Below are 20,542 nucleotides of genomic sequence, written 5' to 3'. Positions count from 1 at the left end.
AAAGAATAACAATAAGCCTCAAATTGCCGCCAGGTGATCTTTCAATTTGTTTCAAAAGGCCCAGAAAGTAAGGAATACTCAATTCAATCCTTAATGACTATATGCTGCAGAAATAGACAGCAGTAAAATAGTAATGAAAGAAGTTTCTCCCCCCCAAAAAACAAAAACGCATGAACTCAAGCTGATTCTTTTTAATTCCCCCAATGCAGGGTCTTCCCATTTGAGTGTTTGTCCCAGCAAGCATCAAAACTCATCTGGATTGGAAAAAGACAGAAGAAAAAGCATCTTTATTTAAAATTTACTCTCAAACTTGTAAGTGATCAACACAGCACTTAACACAAAGCCTAGCATTTGTTTTCAGGATGCTAAACTGTTTTGCTGAATTATGTGCATGACTAGTGACTGGGGGCATCATTTAATCTCACTCTCTCATGGTACTCCAGAACGTCTTAAATAGAGCATAAAAGTTATAAATATTTTGATGAGCCAATTATTGCTTCTATCAATAAAAGAAGTCTTTCTATGAAGCCAAAGCATCCCTCTTACCCCTTGACTCCTCTTGTTTCAAAGAGATGCCTTTAAAAGTGGAGCCAAGCTGCAATATCTAGCCTCCTCTGCTCCTTTCAATTGTCTGGACACCGAGTGGCATGAAGTTGCCTTCCCTGAAAACATAAGATGTATGCATGTAGCTAGGGCAGAAAGAGGAAGAGCCAAGTGAGTAAATGTCACTAGGGAGCAATTGCAAGTAACACCCCTGTCCCCTTCTCTTTTCTTCTAAGGCCTCCTAGGACTGGAGCTGCTGAGATGAAGAAAACTGCCTTGTTCTTCAGGTAGCCCCTTCTGTCACAATCGGCCAGTAGAAATCTTGTTTACACAGTTAAAGCTTAGCCCTTTCAAAATAATTGCCCCCACATCTAGGAGCAAATAATTTCTATCAGAATTCCTTGATTTCATCCCCTTTTGTTGAGGGCCAGGGAATATTTCTGAAGAGTTGAAAGAGTGAGACAGAAGTTGAAGATTTTTCTACATGGGACATTTGTTGGGCCAAGGGAACAGAGAGGGACAGAAATCTAGAGTGGGGAATTTCAGGATTACCAGCAGAATACCCCCCCCCCTAGAGCAACTGAAAGCTGGGACATAATACCAGGGCCCAAGAAGACAGTCCTGGAACATCTGAGGGAGCACTGAGACTCCAAATAGTTGCTATGGTGGGATGATGGCACACTCCAGTTAACAAAGTGCTTGGATAGCAGTTCCCTGGCACCCCCTCCCTAGACATGGAGTAGGCATTCTAGGGTGCGGATAGCTATCTCTTTATTTAAAATTTCTAAGGTTATTTCAGCCTGAAGCCAGGAGTTTCAACCTGGATCCAACCTAATGCTGTTAGGGCAGAAACACAGAATCTCTTCCCTTCTCAAATTGGTGGTGGGGGAGGAAGAGTGTCAAATTTAGCAAAGAAAACTAGATGCTCAATATTAATCTCCAGTTGAGACCCATGCCGCTAGCAGATAATGTGGGAGCTGGTGTTTAAGTGGGTCTGTTAAGGCCGTGGATACTCCTCCCCTCCTAGGGAGCAAATTACAAACTTCTGTGTATATCTGCCACACCAGTTAGAAGCTGTATAGAAACCACCAAACAATCAGTGGAGAGTCTCTTGGCTCCAAAAACTTTAGAGGTTAAAACCACTTCAGGAGGATGGAAGACAGGAAGATTTTTTTCTAAACTGGAGAAAGGGTATTTAAGTGATAAGATGAAGAATGATTTTCCAGAATATTTAACGCCTTTAAGCTGCCCTTGGTCCTCAGAAGAACTTGACCTTTAGCCCTGATCAAACAGTGCACACTGAAGTGTGTGCATGGGGGTAGGGAAGACCGGGCTGGACAGAGAGCTTGGACTCAGGAATTTCACTTTTTCACCCATCCTGGAGGCATCCAGGGCTTTCTCACTAAAACCAGGCCTTTCTGCTCTTGAAGTCTTCTCTATGAATCTGACAAAAGCGGGGAAAACTAGCACAGAGAATGCAGAAGGCCAAGTGGGCATTGAACTCGGATCCTGAAAGACAGAGGGAAGGAAAGCTTGGACACACACAGTCAGGGCCAATAGGGAAAGAGGTTCAGGTAAATGTGACAGGGTGACAAAAGGAGCAAGGCAATGCTCTGCACCGAGTCTCAAAATCCCCCTATGTCTGCATTGTATCTGGTGGGTAGGGACAAGGCAAGGACAAGGAACAGTGATCAGACCCCCTGCCCACATGAAGCATGATGACTCCTGTGGTTTTAGAAGGAAAAGAACATGCTGAGCCATTTAGGAATTTCATAGCATCTCTTTTTAGACATTCAAGCTTCTCTGTCTCCAAGCTGACTTTCCCACAATTACCACCTTTGGAAAGACCTTAGGTGCAGGACGTTTTTTTCTACACCTACTTTCCCATGAGGCACATGGATAAGCAACATTTACGTAGGCTCCTTGATATGACAGTTTATCCCATCCACATCATACTCCTCAAAGTAGGATTGCCGAGGAAGATACAGGACGTACACTTAAAGAATGGAGAAGATTTTAGTATATATCTCACCGTGTATATAGGGAGGAAAAGAAAAAAAACATTCATTTTTTTTATATATATTTCTCTCCAATTTGGGAGCTCTTCATGGGTTGAGTGGCTCCCTGAGTCTGGAGGACCTCTTTGTCAGGTTAGTCTACTCTTGAGAAGAGAGGCATAATCTAACAAAGCCAAGTTAAAAGGACACATGTTAGCGGAAGAGGAGAGATGCATACAGAAGGAAAAATCCCTGGCAGGGTCAGAGGCAATGAAAAAAGGAGGGAGAGAGAGATCTACAAAAGAGCAAGACAACGGGGAAGTAGTTCAGCAGCCAGATTGTTGGAAATATCCGAAAATCATTAGAGCAGTCTATTTGATTATTTATTATTTTCAGAATTGGGGGGTAGAGCCTAGGGTCTAGAGTATGCTAAACATTCAATCTACCAGTAAGCAATACCCTAGCCCATCCCATCTTCACACTTGAAGGCAGAGGAAGTACAAGAAGGTGACCCAAGAGTAAGTCTACTGGCTAAAGGCATTGCAGAAAAGGAGGGAGGGAGGGGGTGGTTCTGTGAAAGAGGGTTCTGTGTGCGAACTCCACGTCCTGATCTCTGAGGGCATAGTTGAGTTGAGGAGAAGCAAGATACTGACCTCTGTGTTCCTGAAGACCCCTTGGGCCTAGGAAATGGAGGTCAATTCCCTCTGGCTTCCTGAAGGCAAGCTGTTTAGCAGCCTCGGCTTGGATTCACATGCCTTGGTTTGGTTGGTGGCTGTGGTTGCCCCTCAGGGTTCAGTCACGCAGAAAGGGTCAATAAACTATGTATCTCCAGCCAAAGAAGAGAGACAATAAAACCACCCTCAGGGTCAGAGGTCACCTAGTCACTGATTGAGATATTCACAACTCTTTCTCCTCATTTCTCTCACTCATTTCATCCCTTCTTTCCTCTCCACAGCCCCCCTTCCTTTGACTACTTTTCACAGTTTGCCAAAGCCAGAGTGATCCTCACAAGTAATTGAGATGGTTAGCAGGGGGGACAAAAACCATATTTAGTACCAAATGTATCTTGAAAATGAGGGGCATGTGTAACACCTAAGGGAAGATGGACTTTTCTCTGAGACTAAGTCATTTCCTAGCACAGGAGTGAGCAGGCCTTTCCTATAAAAGACCCAATAGAAGACGTTTTAAGTCTTCCCGGCCACCTGCAGTATCTGTAGCATAATCTCTTCTCCCTCTTCTTCCTTTTCTACTTCTAGCCCTTTAAAGGTGATTTAAGATTAAAGGCGTGCGCCACCACCGCCCGGCAAACGGGAGGCAGAGGCAGGTGGATCTCTGTGAGTTCGAGGCCAGCCTGGTCTACAAGAGCTAGTTCCAGGACAGGAACCAAAGCCACAGAGAAACCCTATCTCGAAAAAACCAAAAAAACAAAACAAAACAACAAAAAAAAAGGTGATTTAAGGACCATTCCTGGCTCCTGAGCCACCAGAACACAAGAGGCCAGAGTCAGCTAGGACTTCCGGGTTACAATTGGCCATTCAAGTGCAAACCAGATACCTAATTCTCCTGACTCAGTCTGGTTTAGAGGTAGGGGTGAGAGAGGAAAGGGAGGTCCTGTGCTTTGTTTTAATATCAAAGTCGATACCTCCTATCCCATTGCTGGGAAAGGACTAGATAAATGACAAAATGTCCCTCCTGAACTGTGCAAAGTTCCCCTGAGATCTGAGAAAGAATTTTTAAGGGGGTCAAGAATCTATGCTCTCAACTTCTAGAGAAGAAAAGAAAACCAAGGAAATAAGAGCCTCTGCTCCATAGTGAGGAGGAAGCTTGCAGTGTTGGAATAGGATTGAACGGGGAGAAATGGGTGCACTAGAACTAAACGCCAAGGATGGGAGCCCGCTGCTAGAAACCCCACTGGGCTCCAGAAATAGGTTTCCTGTTATTTAAGGAGGAAGACATAGTCTCAAAACAGAAATGAATGAACAAATATGGCACAATAGTCTAAGGCTTCTTTACTTGTCTGAGAACTGAGATAATCTACATTTTAGAATTAACTGAGCATTTAGGCGCTTAGAGATAACCTTGGTGTTCAGGGTAACTGCACGTCAATGTGTTCTATAATGCTAGGCAAGCTCAACATTGAAATCCTTTCTCCTTATCCCATCTCATTGAGTCTCTGGAGAAGAACTTGTAAATGTACCATTGTGTGACTAAAATAGTTAATTTAAAACTGTACCATTGTGTATCCCTTTTGGTATCCTCTCTCTGCCTATCTCCTAGAACGGCCACTCCTCTCCTGATGGGGTATTCTGGTCTCCAAAAAAAAGGTGGGGGGGGAATCCTTTCTCAATGTGACTTGTCCTTGCGGCATCCAAACCACATGACTACTGGAGAAAAACAACTGGGTATCCTTGGAGGCACAGAGTAACTCTTTGGGGACAGTACCTGAAGAGACAGAATCCCCCTTTATCTGGAACCTTTCACCAAGACTTGGCGGACCTCTTAGTGTCACTCAATTTCCTGTCCTTCAGAAGCTCCCTTCTTAAGTCCCAACTGGATTTTGATAGCCTTAGTGGAACTCCCTGCCCTCTGTCTCCAAGTTTAGCCCCATTTACTTCAGCCTGGGTCTCCGAAGTTCAAGTGTATATATCTGTCCGCACAGCCCTGATTGACAAGTACAACGAAAATGTCTCATTCTTGTCTGGTTTGCATTTCATTGGGCAACAATATGCCTTGAAACTGCACAGGACAAAGACAAAACACACTTGTTTTAAAGAAAAAGAAAAGGTCATTAGCAATATCTATCTGTTGATTCTCTATTAATTTTTAAAGGTATTTAGGGCTTATAAAGTATTTGCCAAATGACCAGACCATAGGGAAACCTGATGGAATCAGTAAAATCTGGAGCTCAAGAGAGTGTGTCCGCAGGTCCCAGAGTCGATCAGCTCGGCCGCTGAAGCCAATTAAGAGCTTTATCTTAGCATAAAAATAAAGCCGGCTCGAAAACGCATTCTTTCCCCCTTTTCCCTCCCCCTTCATTTTTTTATTGCCATTTGCCGGGCTTTTTTTTTTCTTTTTAAAAGATCTGGGACTCTGAAGAGAGGGTGGAGATTTATGTAAAGAAATTGTCGTTTACCAGGAAAAAAAAAAAAAACCTGCGAAGAATGGTGATTTTCAAGGACAGGTTCCAAGGAGGAATACTTTGTACTCCACTGGGGAGAGGCAGGGGCATCAAATTCAGCGTCTTGGAATAATTCCCTTCCTGGATTCAAAGATTCATTTATTGAAATAAATCAGGAAGCATTGGCAGAACGGAAATCCGCTTGCTGGGTTTAAAGGGTCTTTAAAATGTTGTGAGTGTTAGATTGCAAGTCTTTTCTAAATATAAAACAGAAGAAAAGACCGCAGTGTTTCCCTTGGACTTAAAGAAAATTGCTAGGTCTCCGACTTAGGATCATTTCGTGTCCGCTATAGAATTTTTAAAAATACAGCATAACACAGTGTGCGGCACATGGTTTGTTTTTGAGGCGACTGGGAAGAAGGGCAAAGTGACTGAGGCTCTGGGTTCTATGGAGAAACCAGTTCTACCCTGTTGTCCCTCACAGCGGGTCTTTTTCTCCTCCTCCTCCTCCTCCTCCTCCTCCTCCTCCTCCTCCTCCTCCTCCACCACCACCACCAAGATAGGTCCTACAAAGAATCAGACTCAAAGCATTGCTAGTTTGGCAGTAATCAGCTTCTCTGATTTTATTTATTGCTTTAGATTTGGGTATAAAAAAATAAATCTTTTCCCCCTTTACTGTTTGAACTCAGTGTGAGGAAAAGGATCCTATTATATTTCCTATCCATGCAGACATGTGGATATTTAGACCAGACCACATACAACTGGGGGACACATAAAAGAGATTTATTGGTTAATTTAGGCTGCCTAATACACATGTAAACCCCAGTAAGCCAAAGTTGCTGAGGGAGCCTCGGTTATAGCGGAAAATAAGAACCACGACCCGGGTTCGAGTGGTCCTGCCCGACGCTAAGGTTCCTTTCTGCACCTGGGGGAGGAGGAGGGGGCCAGGAGTAGGAACAAGAACGCTTTCCACCTTTGGCCCTAGCTTCTGTGTAGGGAAAATTTTGCTTTTTCAAGTCACCACTTGGCTGGCTCTCAGACTCAGCTCCCCAAAGCTCTCTGTCCACCCCGCCCCCACTCCTACCCCCACCCCCACCCTTACCCCTACCCCCCACCTCCATCCCCTCCCCCCGCGCCCCACAAGTCCTTCCCAGAGTCTCCTTCCAAAAAACAAGTTGGGAGAGAAGCTGCAAGTCATGAGAAAAAGTTAACTTTTCTCTTGCCCAACAACACTGATTTGTGAGGCGCAGGGAGCTTTATTTTCTCCTGCAGGGACTGGCTACCGCTTGAGAGACACTGCTTTCTATCGCGATTAAGAGTCAAGGCTTCTCCTCCTCAAATATGCAAACTCTCACCCATACCAAGCACAACAGAATTGGAAATGGCCTGCCTGAGCCATGATGCTCAGAGTCCCCAGTCTCATCCTCTGGGGGTGTATCAGGAACCCAGAGCCTCACTGAGCAACTGCACTCTTAAGGGGCCTGGCTGCCCCGGGAAGAGCTCTTCGGCCCCGGTTTTGGCCTAGCTGAATCGCCTCAGGTCTGTCCCCTAACTAGAACTTCCCCCTCCCCCTTTCCCACCTTCCCACTTCTCGGTTGAATTATGCCTTTTTGTTCCAGGGACTGCAGAGCACGTGCTGGAGGCAATTAATTATCGGAATGTGGCTGCATCAAAACGGACACTGGGTACCCGGTAGGTCAGCGGCGGCAACATCCCCTTGCCCTGCGTTCGAGACTAATCCCCAAAAAGAGACATGCTAGTCCCCAGCTGCCAACTCTCTTCTACAGTCCCTTGCCGGGTTGCTTGTCCAGATTTCCTATCGTGCTAGACCCTCGCTTATCCGGGTTTCTTCAGGGACTGCCGGGAAACACTTGCAGCCCCGGTGGCGGGACAGTTGCCTTCCCTTGATCTCCAAGCTCCCAGGATCGCTTTCTCCAGGATCCGCTCATCGAGGGGATCCAAACTTTTTTTTTTTTCCAAGCAGTTATACGTCCTGGGATGGTAGGGGTGGGAAGAGGTAGAGGAATGCTCAGGAGGAAATTAAGAAAAAATAAGTAGTCCTCCCTTTTGCAAGCCTGACTCCACGGAATTCATTTGTATGATTTAAGCATATTCGTTATTCCCTAAAACTCCTTACCCCTTTCCCTCCCCCGCCCTCGGCAAAAAAAAAAACTCTTTAGAAGGAGGATAAAACCATTTTTTGGAGAGGTAAGTTTCAGTAGATGCAATAATTTAAGTCAGCAGTGAACCCACCTTCCAATTTGGGGAGAGGGCTCTGGATGTGGAGGGAGATGGGGTGAATTTGATGTGAAGGGGTAACAACTATAAGATGTGTGCCAGGAGCATTTTCTCCCAGCAAACCAGAATAGAAGGTGAGGTGTTGGGCCAGATCAGGCAGATAGGGGCGCAGAAAGCGAAAAACTGCAGTTATACAGCTCGAGGCGGTCTCTTCTGGCGCCTCTGAACTTGATCAGATGTTGTTTCCTACAGAGAGATGGCGGCCAGGCTGGGAGGCTGCCGCGAGGCACAGACTTTGGGGGCTCTGCCCTGCTCGGGATGTGGCAAACACAGGCATCTCTCAGCCTTTTCTTCCCACTCACTCTCCTCCATCCTCTGCTAGTGCTTGGCCGGACAAATCATGGGTGGATTTATAACCCTGTTTATGGTCATTTTGTTCAGAAAAAAAACCTCGCACCAGGGGTAGAGCTGTGGGGTAAGAAGGCCACTCCAACACAATCCCCTGGAAAGTAATTCCTTAGGGAGTGACTGCTTCTTTGGGTCACTAGCTGCTTCGTCTGAGAAACAGGAGAGTTAAACCCAGTATGTTAAGAGGGAAGACAATTCCATGTCCCAGATTTCCTTTCCACTTTTGCGTTTTAAAACGTTGAAGATTCAACGCTTGTTGGTCATACGAAAACCAGTTCCTGTCTGATGTGTTTACTGAGTATTTTGTGCACACAGGCCGTGTTCTTGCATATTTAGCACTAGTGAATGTTTTCTGCGATCTGTCTAGTATGTTCGCTGTGCTGTTTATTTTGTGTTGATACTGTGTTTTGTGTCCTTACTTACGCGTGTTTCGCGAGGTGTGCTTGTTTTCCGCGTTTCCTTTGAGTTTCCTGCTGTTTGCTTAGGTTGTGTTATATATAGGATTGTTGTTGTATTGTGTCTGTTGTATCTCGGGGCGGCGGCGGGGGTGGGGGTGGGATGGTGGTGGATGTTACTGAGTAGCAGCGAGTACAGCCGCTAATCACAGACCTTAAGGTCACATCCTGACTCCAAAGTACCGGAGGAAGGCTCTGTGAGCAATCTTTCCTTCTAGTTTGGGCGCCTGACGACTGCCTCTAATTTGGAGCTCAGGCAGGGAAGGAGCTGAACCGGCCTGGGTCGGGGATCTCCTAATGGGGTGTGGGGCGGAAGCCGCAGCTGGGCTAGGAACACGGGTCTGTCCCATTCATGTAGGAATTTGTTCCGGGCACCTTCGGAGGGAAAATGTTCTAAAGATGGGGAGGCGACAGGGTCCCAAGTGGGCACTGGAGTGTCTCCTGGACCGAAAAGAGGCGGCAGTGAGAATCTTATCGGGCCGAAGAGTTTCTTTAGCCTAAGCGGGTACAGAGCGCGCGAGGCGTGCTTGGGACGTGTTGGAGCAGGGCCAAGTCAGAGAGAGAGGCCCAGCTCCGTCCCGCCGCTCACCGAAGCCCAGCCCCAGTCCCTACAGCCTCGCAAGCCCTGCGGAGCCCACACAGGGACACTGGAGCAGCCGCCGCCTCACCTGCCAGGCGCTCCGCAGCTACCCAATCAGCTGTGGTCGCCCGCCAGCGGCTGCCATGTTCTCCGCTTCGCGCTGCCAATCAGTGTGGCAATGGCCAATGGGCGGCAGGGCCAGAGGTCAGGTGATCGCAGGCCAGTTGGCTCCCCATTGGTGCGCGCTGCCCAGCCTCCCACTCCGTTTATGTGTGAGGAGTGAGTGATTGACTTTATCAGTCCAAGGACATTACTCTGGAGGTGCAGAGGCTTGGACTGAGAGGCCAGCGGCGGGGTTCGAGCCTGCTTACTGCCGGCTGCCTTCCCGCTGGCCACGATCCACCTCCGCTACTTGGTGCAGTTGTGCCGGGAAGCCGGTACCCAAGGAGCCTTCTGGCCCCGTGGTTCTGCGCTCTTTAGTAGAGGAGGGGTGCCCTGGACAGGATTGACAAACCCCGCCCTCCACTTATTATTTTGCTTATTTTTCTTTGTGCGCTCCGTTAGTTTGTTAAAGCAGATTTAGCCCTAGAGTCTTTTCTCCTCCCTTCTCCCCGCTCCTCCTCTCCCATCACCCTCCCCCCAATCCTTTTTCTTTCCCTCCTCCCTCCTGTCCCTCTGCAGGAGCCTCTCGCAGCCAACGAAAGTTGCAGCTCCAGTTGCAGCTCCGGGTAGCGCCTAGGGGGTCTCCAGGCAGTGTTCAACTGCCGCCATCCCTCTCTAACTACAGTCCTTCGGGGATCTCCTTCGCCTGCACCCTCGCTCACTTCAGTCGGATCTTCTGTGTCCAGAACGCCCCACCTATGACGATGCTCCTGGATGGAGGCCCGCAGTTCCCTGGCCTGGGAGTGGGCAGCTTCGGTGCGCCGCGCCACCACGAAATGCCCAACCGCGAGCCGGCCGGCATGGGATTGAATCCCTTCGGGGACTCAACCCACGCTGCTGCCGCCGCTGCCGCTGCCGCCGCCTTCAAGCTGAGCCCAGCCACAGCTCACGATCTGTCTTCGGGCCAGAGCTCAGCTTTCACACCGCAGGGTTCAGGCTATGCCAACGCCCTGGGCCACCATCACCATCACCACCACCATCATGCCAGCCAGGTGCCCACCTACGGCGGTGCCGCCTCTGCTGCTTTCAACTCCACGCGCGACTTTCTGTTCCGTCAGCGTGGATCTGGGCTCAGCGAGGCAGCCTCCGGCGGCGGGCAACAGGGGCTTTTCGCCGGCTCGGCTAGCAGTCTTCACGCTCCAGCTGGTATTCCTGAGCCTCCTGGCTACTTGCTCTTTCCTGGGCTTCATGAGCAGGGCGCTGGGCACCCGTCGCCCACAGGGCACGTGGACAACAACCAGGTTCATCTGGGGCTGCGCGGGGAGCTATTTGGCCGTGCTGACCCCTACCGCCCCGTGGCTAGCCCGCGCGCGGACCCCTACGCGGCCAGTGCGCAGTTTCCCAACTATGGCCCCATGAACATGAACATGGGCGTGAACGTGGCAGCCCACCACGGGCCAGGCGCCTTTTTCCGTTATATGAGGCAGCCCATCAAGCAGGAGCTGTCCTGTAAGTGGATCGAGGAAGCTCAGCTGAGCCGACCCAAGAAGAGCTGCGACCGGACCTTCAGCACCATGCACGAGTTGGTTACACATGTCACCATGGAGCATGTGGGGGGTCCGGAGCAGAACAACCACGTCTGTTATTGGGAGGAATGTCCCCGCGAGGGCAAGTCCTTCAAGGCGAAGTACAAACTGGTCAACCATATCCGAGTGCACACGGGCGAGAAGCCCTTCCCGTGTCCCTTCCCAGGCTGCGGGAAGATTTTTGCCCGCTCTGAGAACCTCAAGATCCACAAGAGGACCCACACAGGTAAGGGGAGCAGACAGGTGGGTGCGGGACTCCCCAGGGGCCTGCCACCAAGCGGACTCCGAGCTGAGAGGGAAAGAGGGGTGGAGGCCAAGCAGAGGGGCGGCGCCCCGCCTAGGCCATTCAGTAAAGAAGCGCTGTCACACTGCCTCTCCACCCCTCACCCTCCGGGAACCTGCGGCGCTTTTGCCGAGTTCTAACTTCCCCAGCAGATTGCTGTGGTCTCAGGAACTAATTGGGACCTTCTCCGGCCAGGAACCAACTGGGGCCAACTCTTTTTGTGTTCTTTTCTGGGTTACCAGGAAAAGACTCGGAAAGTGTTGGGAGTATATTGCTTACAAGCGACTTAGCTCTCTGAACACATTCGAGGGAGGCAACCATAGAAATGCTAATGAAAACTAACTTTGGTTACTTCCGTTCTTTTTTACACTTGATTGGCACATCTCCTAATTAAATGAGTGATACTTTTGTCAAACTATTTTTATTTGGAGTTTCAGGTTCAGTTTAGTCCTCCGGAGGAAAGCTAATGTAGAACAGGCACTCAGTTTCTGTGCTCAGTAACCTCTTTGTAGAACTGGATGTAGTCCCTGGATTTATATAGTGTTCTCTTTCCGAAAATTAGTAAAACTTCCGGGCTTAGCAAAGTCTCTATATTTGAAAGAGGTAAATGAAAAGACATAAAGAACGGGACGAATAGGACTGTTCCATCCCTGGCCCATTGTCCTGCCCAGCTTGGTTACACCGCCTAGTTGGTGGCGTCATGTGCCCGCACATTGGGAGCCCTGGTTATTTTGGAGTGGAGCCACAACTTAGGGCAAACTTGGAAGAATCTCTGAGGTTTCTTGGCCTGAGAGAACAAAGGGTTGATCAGGTTCTGGGCCGGCCCTACTCTACCCCTGCCTCAGATCAGCACTCCCCAACCCCAGGGAGCTCAGTCAACGCTCTGGGTTTTTCTCCGGGGAAAACAGATGCCTCATCTTTCCACAGTCCGCGCTCCCCTCCACGGAAAGACCACTGGACGCTTCATCTCTTCCTATACCACTCTGAGAAGTTTCCGGCTCTAACTGTATGCTCTCTCTCCCCGTTTTGTTATTTTTGCCGTTTTGCAGGTGAGAAACCTTTCAAATGTGAATTCGAAGGCTGTGACAGACGGTTTGCCAACAGCAGCGACCGCAAGAAGCACATGCATGTGCACACCTCGGATAAGCCCTATATCTGCAAAGTGTGCGACAAATCCTACACGCACCCGAGCTCTCTGCGCAAACACATGAAGGTAATTACCTCTTTATTAGCGGTCGGCGGTTTGTAAACATTCGGCCCCAACACTGGGCGGCAGAACGGAAGCTCCCGCGCTACCAACCCTCTATCTTCCACGTTAAATCCGATTTGCTTCAGCACTGACACCTTGAACCCATTTTGAGGATGCGGGTAGAGGGGGGTGAGAAAGGGAGAGTAGAGTTGGGAGGGGGACAGAGTGGAGGGAACAATCGGTTTTTTTTACGGAGAAGCTCTAACCCGAGCTCGCCAGGGCTTGGGGCTTCAGTGGCCACTATATCGTATCTCAGCCCACTGTGGGAATATGGAGTGGATGTGCCGAACCCAGGAGGGTCATTCGTTTCCTCCTTGGCTTCCAATAAAACAATAGGGCCAAGGAGCGCAGCGCAGTCCGATTCAAACACATTTGTGTGGAAATCATAGCACCCAGTCCCCACCCCACCCTTGTGCCGCTCAATCTCTATTCCTGCTTTCCCAGGCCGAAATCTGGAAGTGAAATCTGGAGTGACTATTTTATATGGCCCGCAGAATTATTGCTTGCCCACTCCTTCCACAGAGAAATTGTTGAATTTCATTGTTGAAGTGGCACTACTAAAATGGCACTCTTTATTCCTTTTTCTGCCCGTTTTTTTTTGGTGGAATTGCTAGGGGTAACTTAGGCATCAGTAATACGGGGGGGGGGGGATCATCCTGTTTCTCTTATAAGTGGGTCAGTGGGGAATTGCTCTTAAAGTATTCAAGTCTGCTCTTGTTGTTTGGGGTTTTTATTTCTGTTTGCTTTCACATTGCCATGTAGAATTATATTCATTATAATATATACATGTTAATTATAGGTTCATGAATCTCAAGGGTCAGATTCCTCCCCTGCTGCCAGTTCAGGCTATGAATCTTCCACTCCACCCGCTATAGCTTCTGCAAACAGTAAAGATACCACTAAAACCCCTTCTGCAGTTCAAACTAGCACCAGCCACAACCCTGGACTTCCTCCCAATTTTAACGAATGGTATGTCTGAGGACAGCCAAAATGCATTTGAAAAAGAAAACTGAGACCAATCAGATGGAGATGGGGTTTTAAAGCAAGAGGCCATACATAGGGCTACATCTTGGTAATTGTGATTGTTCAGGAAGGTTTGGGGCAAATCCAAAAGTAGCCATGCCCTTTTCTCAGGATTAGGAAGTACATTTTGGCATCTGAAGGATTTTTTTTTTACAAAATCTTTTCACTGCTTGTCCTGTCCCTTCCTCTTGCTCGCTGTACACCCCGTTCTGAAACTCCTTCAAATCACTTTAACACTTGTCCTGTTTCCTGAGGAAGTTATTGAAGGCTTGGTGGTGGTGATGTTAAACTGATGAAAATTCTTCTTCGCCTTAGTGGTGATTGTTTAAACTCTCACAGTCTTAAACCATGCCAAAGTCCTGTTATGTCTTGAACTTTTCTTCAAAGCATTACACTTGTGAATGTATCTTTGTCTAATGGGGTCGAAACTGTTGTTCAGTATTTTTTCAGGCTGAGGATATGATGTTACTCTACACAGATTGTGACGTTTAGTATACAGTTGCCTTTTGTAATAACTTTTTTTTGTAAATACATATCCGTTGATGCCATATTTATCGTTTGTAATTTAATTATTGCTGCAAGTGCCGGGAACTGAACAATATTTATGGATAAATGTTTTCTAACATTCTGTACAGCTTTTGATTATAACTGCTTTAGCATTAAACAATTATTGTTTGGAAAAAAGGAACACAATTTACAATTTTTGAACCACATTGACTTTTTTGTTTTGTAACAGCCTCCTACAAATAGGAAAAGTGAGCAAACTGAATCTTGTCTGTTGGTATTTATAACTCACTCAGATCCGTTTTTGAATTGTTAAATTATTTTTCTATTGCAGTATAGATTCCTTACAATGTCAGTTTGCTTCAAGGAAGAACCCTCCTTTCTTTATCTGTAGCTCAGATGATTGTTTAAGTGCGAGTTTAAATGTGTTTGTCCTGGATTTTCGGCATGCAAATCAAATAATACTGATCAATTCACTTAGTGGCCATGACATCTCAATCTTGTACTTCAAAGACTGAGAAGCTGGATTTAATCATCCCTGCCCTACATATATAAACATAAGGTAACCTAATTAGTTTTATGTCCCTTAGTTCTTTATTACCTTAAAAATGAAAATAATGGCAGGATGCATGTCTATTGAGATCACTCATATACCTATATGTTTGTATCTATGACTTATCTAATCTGCCTATCAAATCTATTTAGCTCTCTATATTTTCGAAAGATAGCACACCTCTGAAAATGATGGCAATGAGCAAGGCCAGTTGAGCAGTGCTTCTCATGGTAAAGTGCTTCTTCTTAAGAGAACCATAGTCTTTAAATTTTGGATGGCAAAGGCTGATTTATTTGCTGTATATAGTTCCATTCATGAGTATCACAATTATTCATAACATTTATATAGCGGTGTAATAACTGCAGCAGTTCCTAAATGATACTGTGGAAAGAAAAGACATTTGCAAGTATGTTATTTTTAAAGTTCATTACTTGTAGGCAAAGATGTTAAGAGCATTGTTTTCATTAAAATCAGTAACAATGAAAAATGGTTGTTTGTTTTGTGATATAATCAATTTAATGTTAACAATCCATCTAATCTTCAGTGAAGCAACTCATTTGGACAAACAGTTCTTTTTACAATGAGTCTATGGAAAAGAACTGATTGCTATTTTGGGGGGCTGAAGTGTGTAGAGTTTGGAGACCTTTTTAGGGTGCTGTTGGTTGTTGAGAGCCCAATCTCATCATGAATAACAGAAAAGTGGAGATAAGATATTGTGTAAAGTATTTAGAAGTGTAATGAATAGGCTTAAGTACCTCTTTCTCTTGAAGGGGCCATGCTCTCAGTTGTTGGTGGCAGTCAATTTGGTATTATATAATCAATTTCAATTCTAGAATTTTGTTGATTGTTCTTTTTGAAGAAATAAAGTCTTGGCACATCGTATTTATGTTATAACATTTTTTGTATTTGGTGCCCAATATTTTTCCATGTTCAAATAAATCAATCTAAAATTGAAATGCTTAGAGAATTTCTGGTGATTTGAAACAAACTTTGATTCCCAGGATACATTAAAACAATGTTTTGTTATCTACTGATTTTTGTCAACGGTTATTTACAATTTTTAATTGCAAATTGTTTGGGAGGTTGTTAGGGAAATGGTGTCTTTTGGAATTCACTTTCCTAGTATCCCGCTGAATGCCAGGAACACAAATTGGGATGATTACACGTGATGAGTAGGTGACTGGTCAGTTTACCACACCCTGCCCAGACATTCCAGTCTTGACCTTGACATTGAGGGTTTTGAGCAGGATCCCACAGTTCAGGATTGCTGCTTTATTCAAACCATTTTAAATGCTCAATAGTTTTTCAGAAAGCTTTTTAAATCTGTGTCATTGTGAACTGGAAATGGCTGGCCTTTCTTCTACAGAATAAACAAGCCTCCACAATTTACTGTTTTCTCCATGAATTCCCTCCCTGCAGACCCGAATCCTTATGTAAGCAGAGATAGTTAAGTACCTGACTAAAACCCTTGCTTACAGTCATTAATCACAAGAAATAACTCATTGGGACACACGAAGTAGTTCTAGGTTTTTTAGTGATTTGAAAATATTGTACCGTAGATGTTTACAGAAAAGCCCTGTGAGTTCCCTAAGAGAGGAAGCTGACAATGGTGATAAGCCAATAACTGGAGAAAATGCTCATGTATCCTCTTAATTGGATACAGCAAATTTTGCAAAATTATGCTTTATGCATTTTTCTACAAAGAAAACTTTTGATTTGGTTTGTTTTTATCCTTGGATTTTTCTTGCTCATAATGTGGCATTGGGAATGCATATTTGCATTCTTGAATTTTAAGTAAACCATCTAAGAATAACAAGCACACACACTCCAAGTCACAAATGCTGACGCTCAAAAGTTCAAGCTAGGTGCCTAGTAATCTACTCCTTTAAAATGAGTGGTTTACCATAAAAGTCTCAATTGTTAGGTGGAGGGCAAGTGGGGAAGCTGTTTCCATGCATGACAGATGAACTCTAGCCTTCATCCGGTTTGAAAGGTTCAAAGATCAGCATCCAGGTAAAGGAAGATAGTCTGAAGGGTGACCTAGTGTTCACAAAGCCTTCCAGGAAAGTTGGCGTGGAAGTGCTATATACTCCTTCCCATTTCTGGTTGACTTCTGGCCTCCTTTTTTTTTTTTTTTTGCCCCGGGCTTCCACATCCCCCTTTCCTCCTAAGGAAACACACACCCAAACCAGAAGTCCAAAGAAATACTAACTTAAATACGTTTCTGGAAGACTTTGCCACCATCTGTGTTTTCTGTCACAGGCCCTGGAGGCCCAAGGTTCTAGTTAGGCACTACTAGGTGGGAGGAAGGCTGGGAGGTGACACTAGAGGTTTCAGAAATCCTTGGGGAGCCCAGGGACCCTGTCCACACCAAATTCTTCTAAATCTCCGCATGAGGTTTGGTCAGGGAGGAGGGGACCTCATTTCCTAGGGTCAATTCTCTTGTGGTTTCTGCCCGCTGACCCTTTGACCTCCACCAACAGGGCCCTTGGCGGCCATAAGCTTGCGGATCGCCTTGGGCTCCACGGACGCTTAGCGCCCCATCGCCTCTAGGCCTCATTAGGCCGGCAGGGCTGTAAAGCAGAAATCAGCCTCTGCCTAATCCCGACCTGGGGTCAATATGAGCCCAAACAATGGCGAGCTCCGTAGGCTACAGCATTGCGCTGCCAGCAAACTTTGTGTTCAATTCCTATTCTACAGGGGTGGCAATGGGGGTGGGGATAAGGATGGTGGTACCCTAAGGACGCTTGCAGCATCCGCGTCAGTCCACAAACACCCTCTTGCTCTGCCCTCCAAGAGGGTTTGCGGTGCCAGAGATGGAGGCGGTGAGGCTCCGGCCTGCTCTGAGTATGAGGCTGACCCAAAAGGGGCCTCCTCTGCACTGGGGACACACTTTGAAGTGGCTTTTTAGCGCACACGTGTGAGAGCCCGGCCAGGGCCTGAGCGGGGACTTGCAGGGAGGAAAGTGGAGGCTCCGATCCGGACCTCAACAGCACATCAAAACAGTCCTTAAAAACGAAAAACAGTAGATAGTGTGGTGTCTTCTCAGGACAATGGTCCAGCCGATTAGGATAGGAACGAAGGCTCATTAACCCATTGGTACGTTTGAGAATTCCAAAGCTACCCTGTCCCCAACCCGTTTAAAAGATCCTACGAAAACCCGGCACCTTTGACTCTTTTGTGTGTGTACCCACAGCTGGTAGTCCTAGGCTCAAGGAGAAAGGGGCCCGAAATACCCAGAACTTCCATTCACGTTTTCCTTAACTTCCTTCATGCTGTCCTGTGAAACTGCCTGGGGTCCCGAGTTCCTGTCGGTTGCACAGGAAAATAAAACCGCTACAGATTCATCTTTGTACGTGTCGCTAGTAAGGAAAAGGACATTGTGAGTGTGCACTTTATCGACTCCCTCTCCTCTAGGTAAACACGTTGCAGGCACTCTCCTAGGTGTTCCGTCAGAGCAGCGTCGAAGAGAAAGGCCAATCTTGGGGTTGTCCACTATCAAGCATTCTGGCTACTGAAGGTGTGGGGCAGTTCCTGAGGGCCACCTTGGGAAGGGCCCCAGGTGGGTGGGCAGGTCATTAGCAAGTCTGGCACTGATCTGGGGGAAATCTGCAAAACAGTGCCTTTATCTGCAGAGAACAATTGATGGGGTTGTCTTTCCTCTTTTTCAATGCACAAAGACCACGGCTTTGGAGCAAGAATTTGGACTATGCATTTAAGTTGTGGTGTTTTGCATTGAAAACCTCTGGGCAATTAAAATGAGTGTGCTAGCTACTATTTTTTTGTGTGCTTTTATTATGTGTGATTTCTGCATGTCAATGGAGCTGGAGCCTCTTCAGCAGTTTGAAAACTTGTTTTTGAAAGTGCCACCAAACTGATTCCCCCCCCCCTTTTCTGTGGGTAAAGTTTCCTTCCCAGGCTTGGCTACCCCACATGTCCACAGTGGAATAATCCTACTGACATATTTGAGAGATCAAATGAAGTAAACCGCACTAGGTTTATACTTGATTTTTCTGTGCTGTCGTCTGCACCCTGAAGTGAGAGCTTTTTCCTGGTTCAATTTCTTATCAAATTTGCAAAAGAAAAAGTTCTTTAAATTGGAAACATGTTAGCCACGGGTTAGCTAGAGCCTGGAATCTCTTCAGTTGAACTGAAATCAAGCTAAGACACTTTGGTGAATGGTTTCCTTGGGATACCTGAGATGTTTCTGGGTCACTTCTATGGATAAACTGGTTGATATATATAATGAAATTTCTTGAAAACAGGGCAAATTATATTTGTTGATGCCAAAGAGCACTCTTTTTCTCGCTGAGGTTTTTGTTTCTATCATAATTTAAAATGTACAGCTTGAAAGTCCTCAAGTTTGCAGGAAATGTTGCAAGAGAGGACTGTTCACAGCACTGGTGCTAATGGTAACTTAGCATGGGAACACAACCTCGTTGAAAATTTGAAATACTCCTGTTTTCAAACGGTAATGATTGTTCTGTCTCTTTAAGAGACAAGCCACACCCACTCCCTCCCTCATCTGCTGAGACAGGCTGATCTTCAGCTTCCAGCCTGAGCCTGAGTTCCTTCTCTTTTCCATCTCCCTCTAGGAGAGGCAGCTTCTCTCTCTCTCTCTCTCTCTCTCTCTCTCTCTCTCTTCCTTTCTCTGTTCTTCTCCTTCTCCCCCTTCCCTTCTATAACCCACTTAATAAATATCTTACCTCACTGTTCATGGCATGCCTATCTGTCTGTCTCTCACCCACTGCCGCCAAGCAGCTCGGTAGCTGCCTGCTGAGACATGCCTGCTGCTCTTAGGGCCCACTGACTGCTGCCACATGACCCCCTACCACCGCTTGGGGACCTGCAGCGTTTCTGCTGCCTCTGGAGATCCTGCAGCATTTTTTATTAATCCATTACACAAACACCTGTTAAAACTAGAGAAAACAATGCTTTCCCAAAGCATCTAGTGGACTGAGCAATGTTGCATATTTCTAGTGTAATACTGCTTCAGCCTGTTTCCTAATCTGGTGGAGAGAAAGCAGCAGAAGCTTCCCAGCAGCTACAGAGCACCTTTGAACAAATGACAAGTTTACAATATTCGCTCTCCAATAGGCTATGTGCATTGTCTAAATTGCTTTTTGAAAATGCAATCTATGTAGAGAGCATTTGGAAGTAAAATGCTAAAAATAAGACAGCCCTTCTTGGCTTACTATAAACTAGCCTTTTAAAACAACATGTCCACATCATATTTACGACACTTTGGTTTTCTGTAGGAAATGTGACCTGTGTTGACCTATCTGCAGTTCCCCTTTTGTTTTCTTGCCAGTGTTGTCCTGCTTGGTATCTGGGGCAGAATCTAATTCCTGGCGAAGAAGAACCATACTGACGTTGGTATTCAGCAACCAGCCCTCTCTAACCTATCATAGATGGAGGGTTAATGCCAAACCTACAGTGCAAGAAATGATTTACTGAAGAGGTTTCAAAGAAAACCACATCAATTTGGATGTCTGTTACCTTAAGGTGATCATTTTAAGAGTGGTGGCTTCTTCCCCTAGGTCTTAAAAAAAAAGACTATTTTCTTCTTTTGGTGTATTGTATTCTGTGTTGAGCAATCATTTGTGAAATGAAAAAAAGCAGAAAGGCTCCCCCTCGAATTTAGAATATATTAATGAGAAGAGGGTGGTGAAGATCACAAGTCAGTAGGCGCTATCTCGCACACCGTTGCAAACCTCCTTCAGAAGTCTGAGCTAATGTTTAAAACCAGAAACGAATATTTGCTTTGTTAATTTCACTCTGTTTTTGCTCAAAAAGGAATATCCAGCATCCCTACAATTATTGTTTGACTTAATAAAACCATTAAATTATTTTCGTGATTATTGTTTTATTATGGTAACAACCATAACCCCTAAATAAGTTTG

At 46.2% G+C, this 20,542-nt stretch overlaps 1 protein-coding gene across 2 annotated transcripts; it reads left to right on the top strand.

The window, feature by feature from the left end:
* The first annotated feature begins 10,199 nt into the window (after positions 1 to 10,199).
* LOC121437537 (zinc finger protein ZIC 3-like) lies at positions 10,200 to 20,010 on the top strand. Of its 2 annotated transcripts, none has more exons than XM_041637408.1 (3): positions 10,200 to 11,253; positions 12,360 to 12,523; positions 19,951 to 20,010. In XM_041637408.1, exons 1-3 carry the CDS (start codon positions 10,200 to 10,202, stop codon positions 20,008 to 20,010), a joined length of 1,278 nt encoding a protein of 425 aa, XP_041493342.1. The 2 variants fall into 2 exon arrangements, with proteins under 2 accessions (XP_041493342.1, XP_041493341.1); XM_041637407.1 differs by lacking the exon at positions 19,951 to 20,010 and adding an exon at positions 13,359 to 13,538.
* Positions 20,011 to 20,542: the final 532 nt, after the last annotated feature.

Source organism: Microtus oregoni, unplaced genomic scaffold, assembly GCF_018167655.1.
Source record: "Microtus oregoni isolate MIOR12 unplaced genomic scaffold, Mior012 000052F_ref0000163, whole genome shotgun sequence".
Classification (NCBI taxonomy): Eukaryota; Metazoa; Chordata; class Mammalia; order Rodentia; family Cricetidae; genus Microtus; species Microtus oregoni.
The sequence above is the reverse complement of the archived record's forward strand: the minus strand, read 5'-3'. Positions and strand labels throughout refer to the sequence as shown.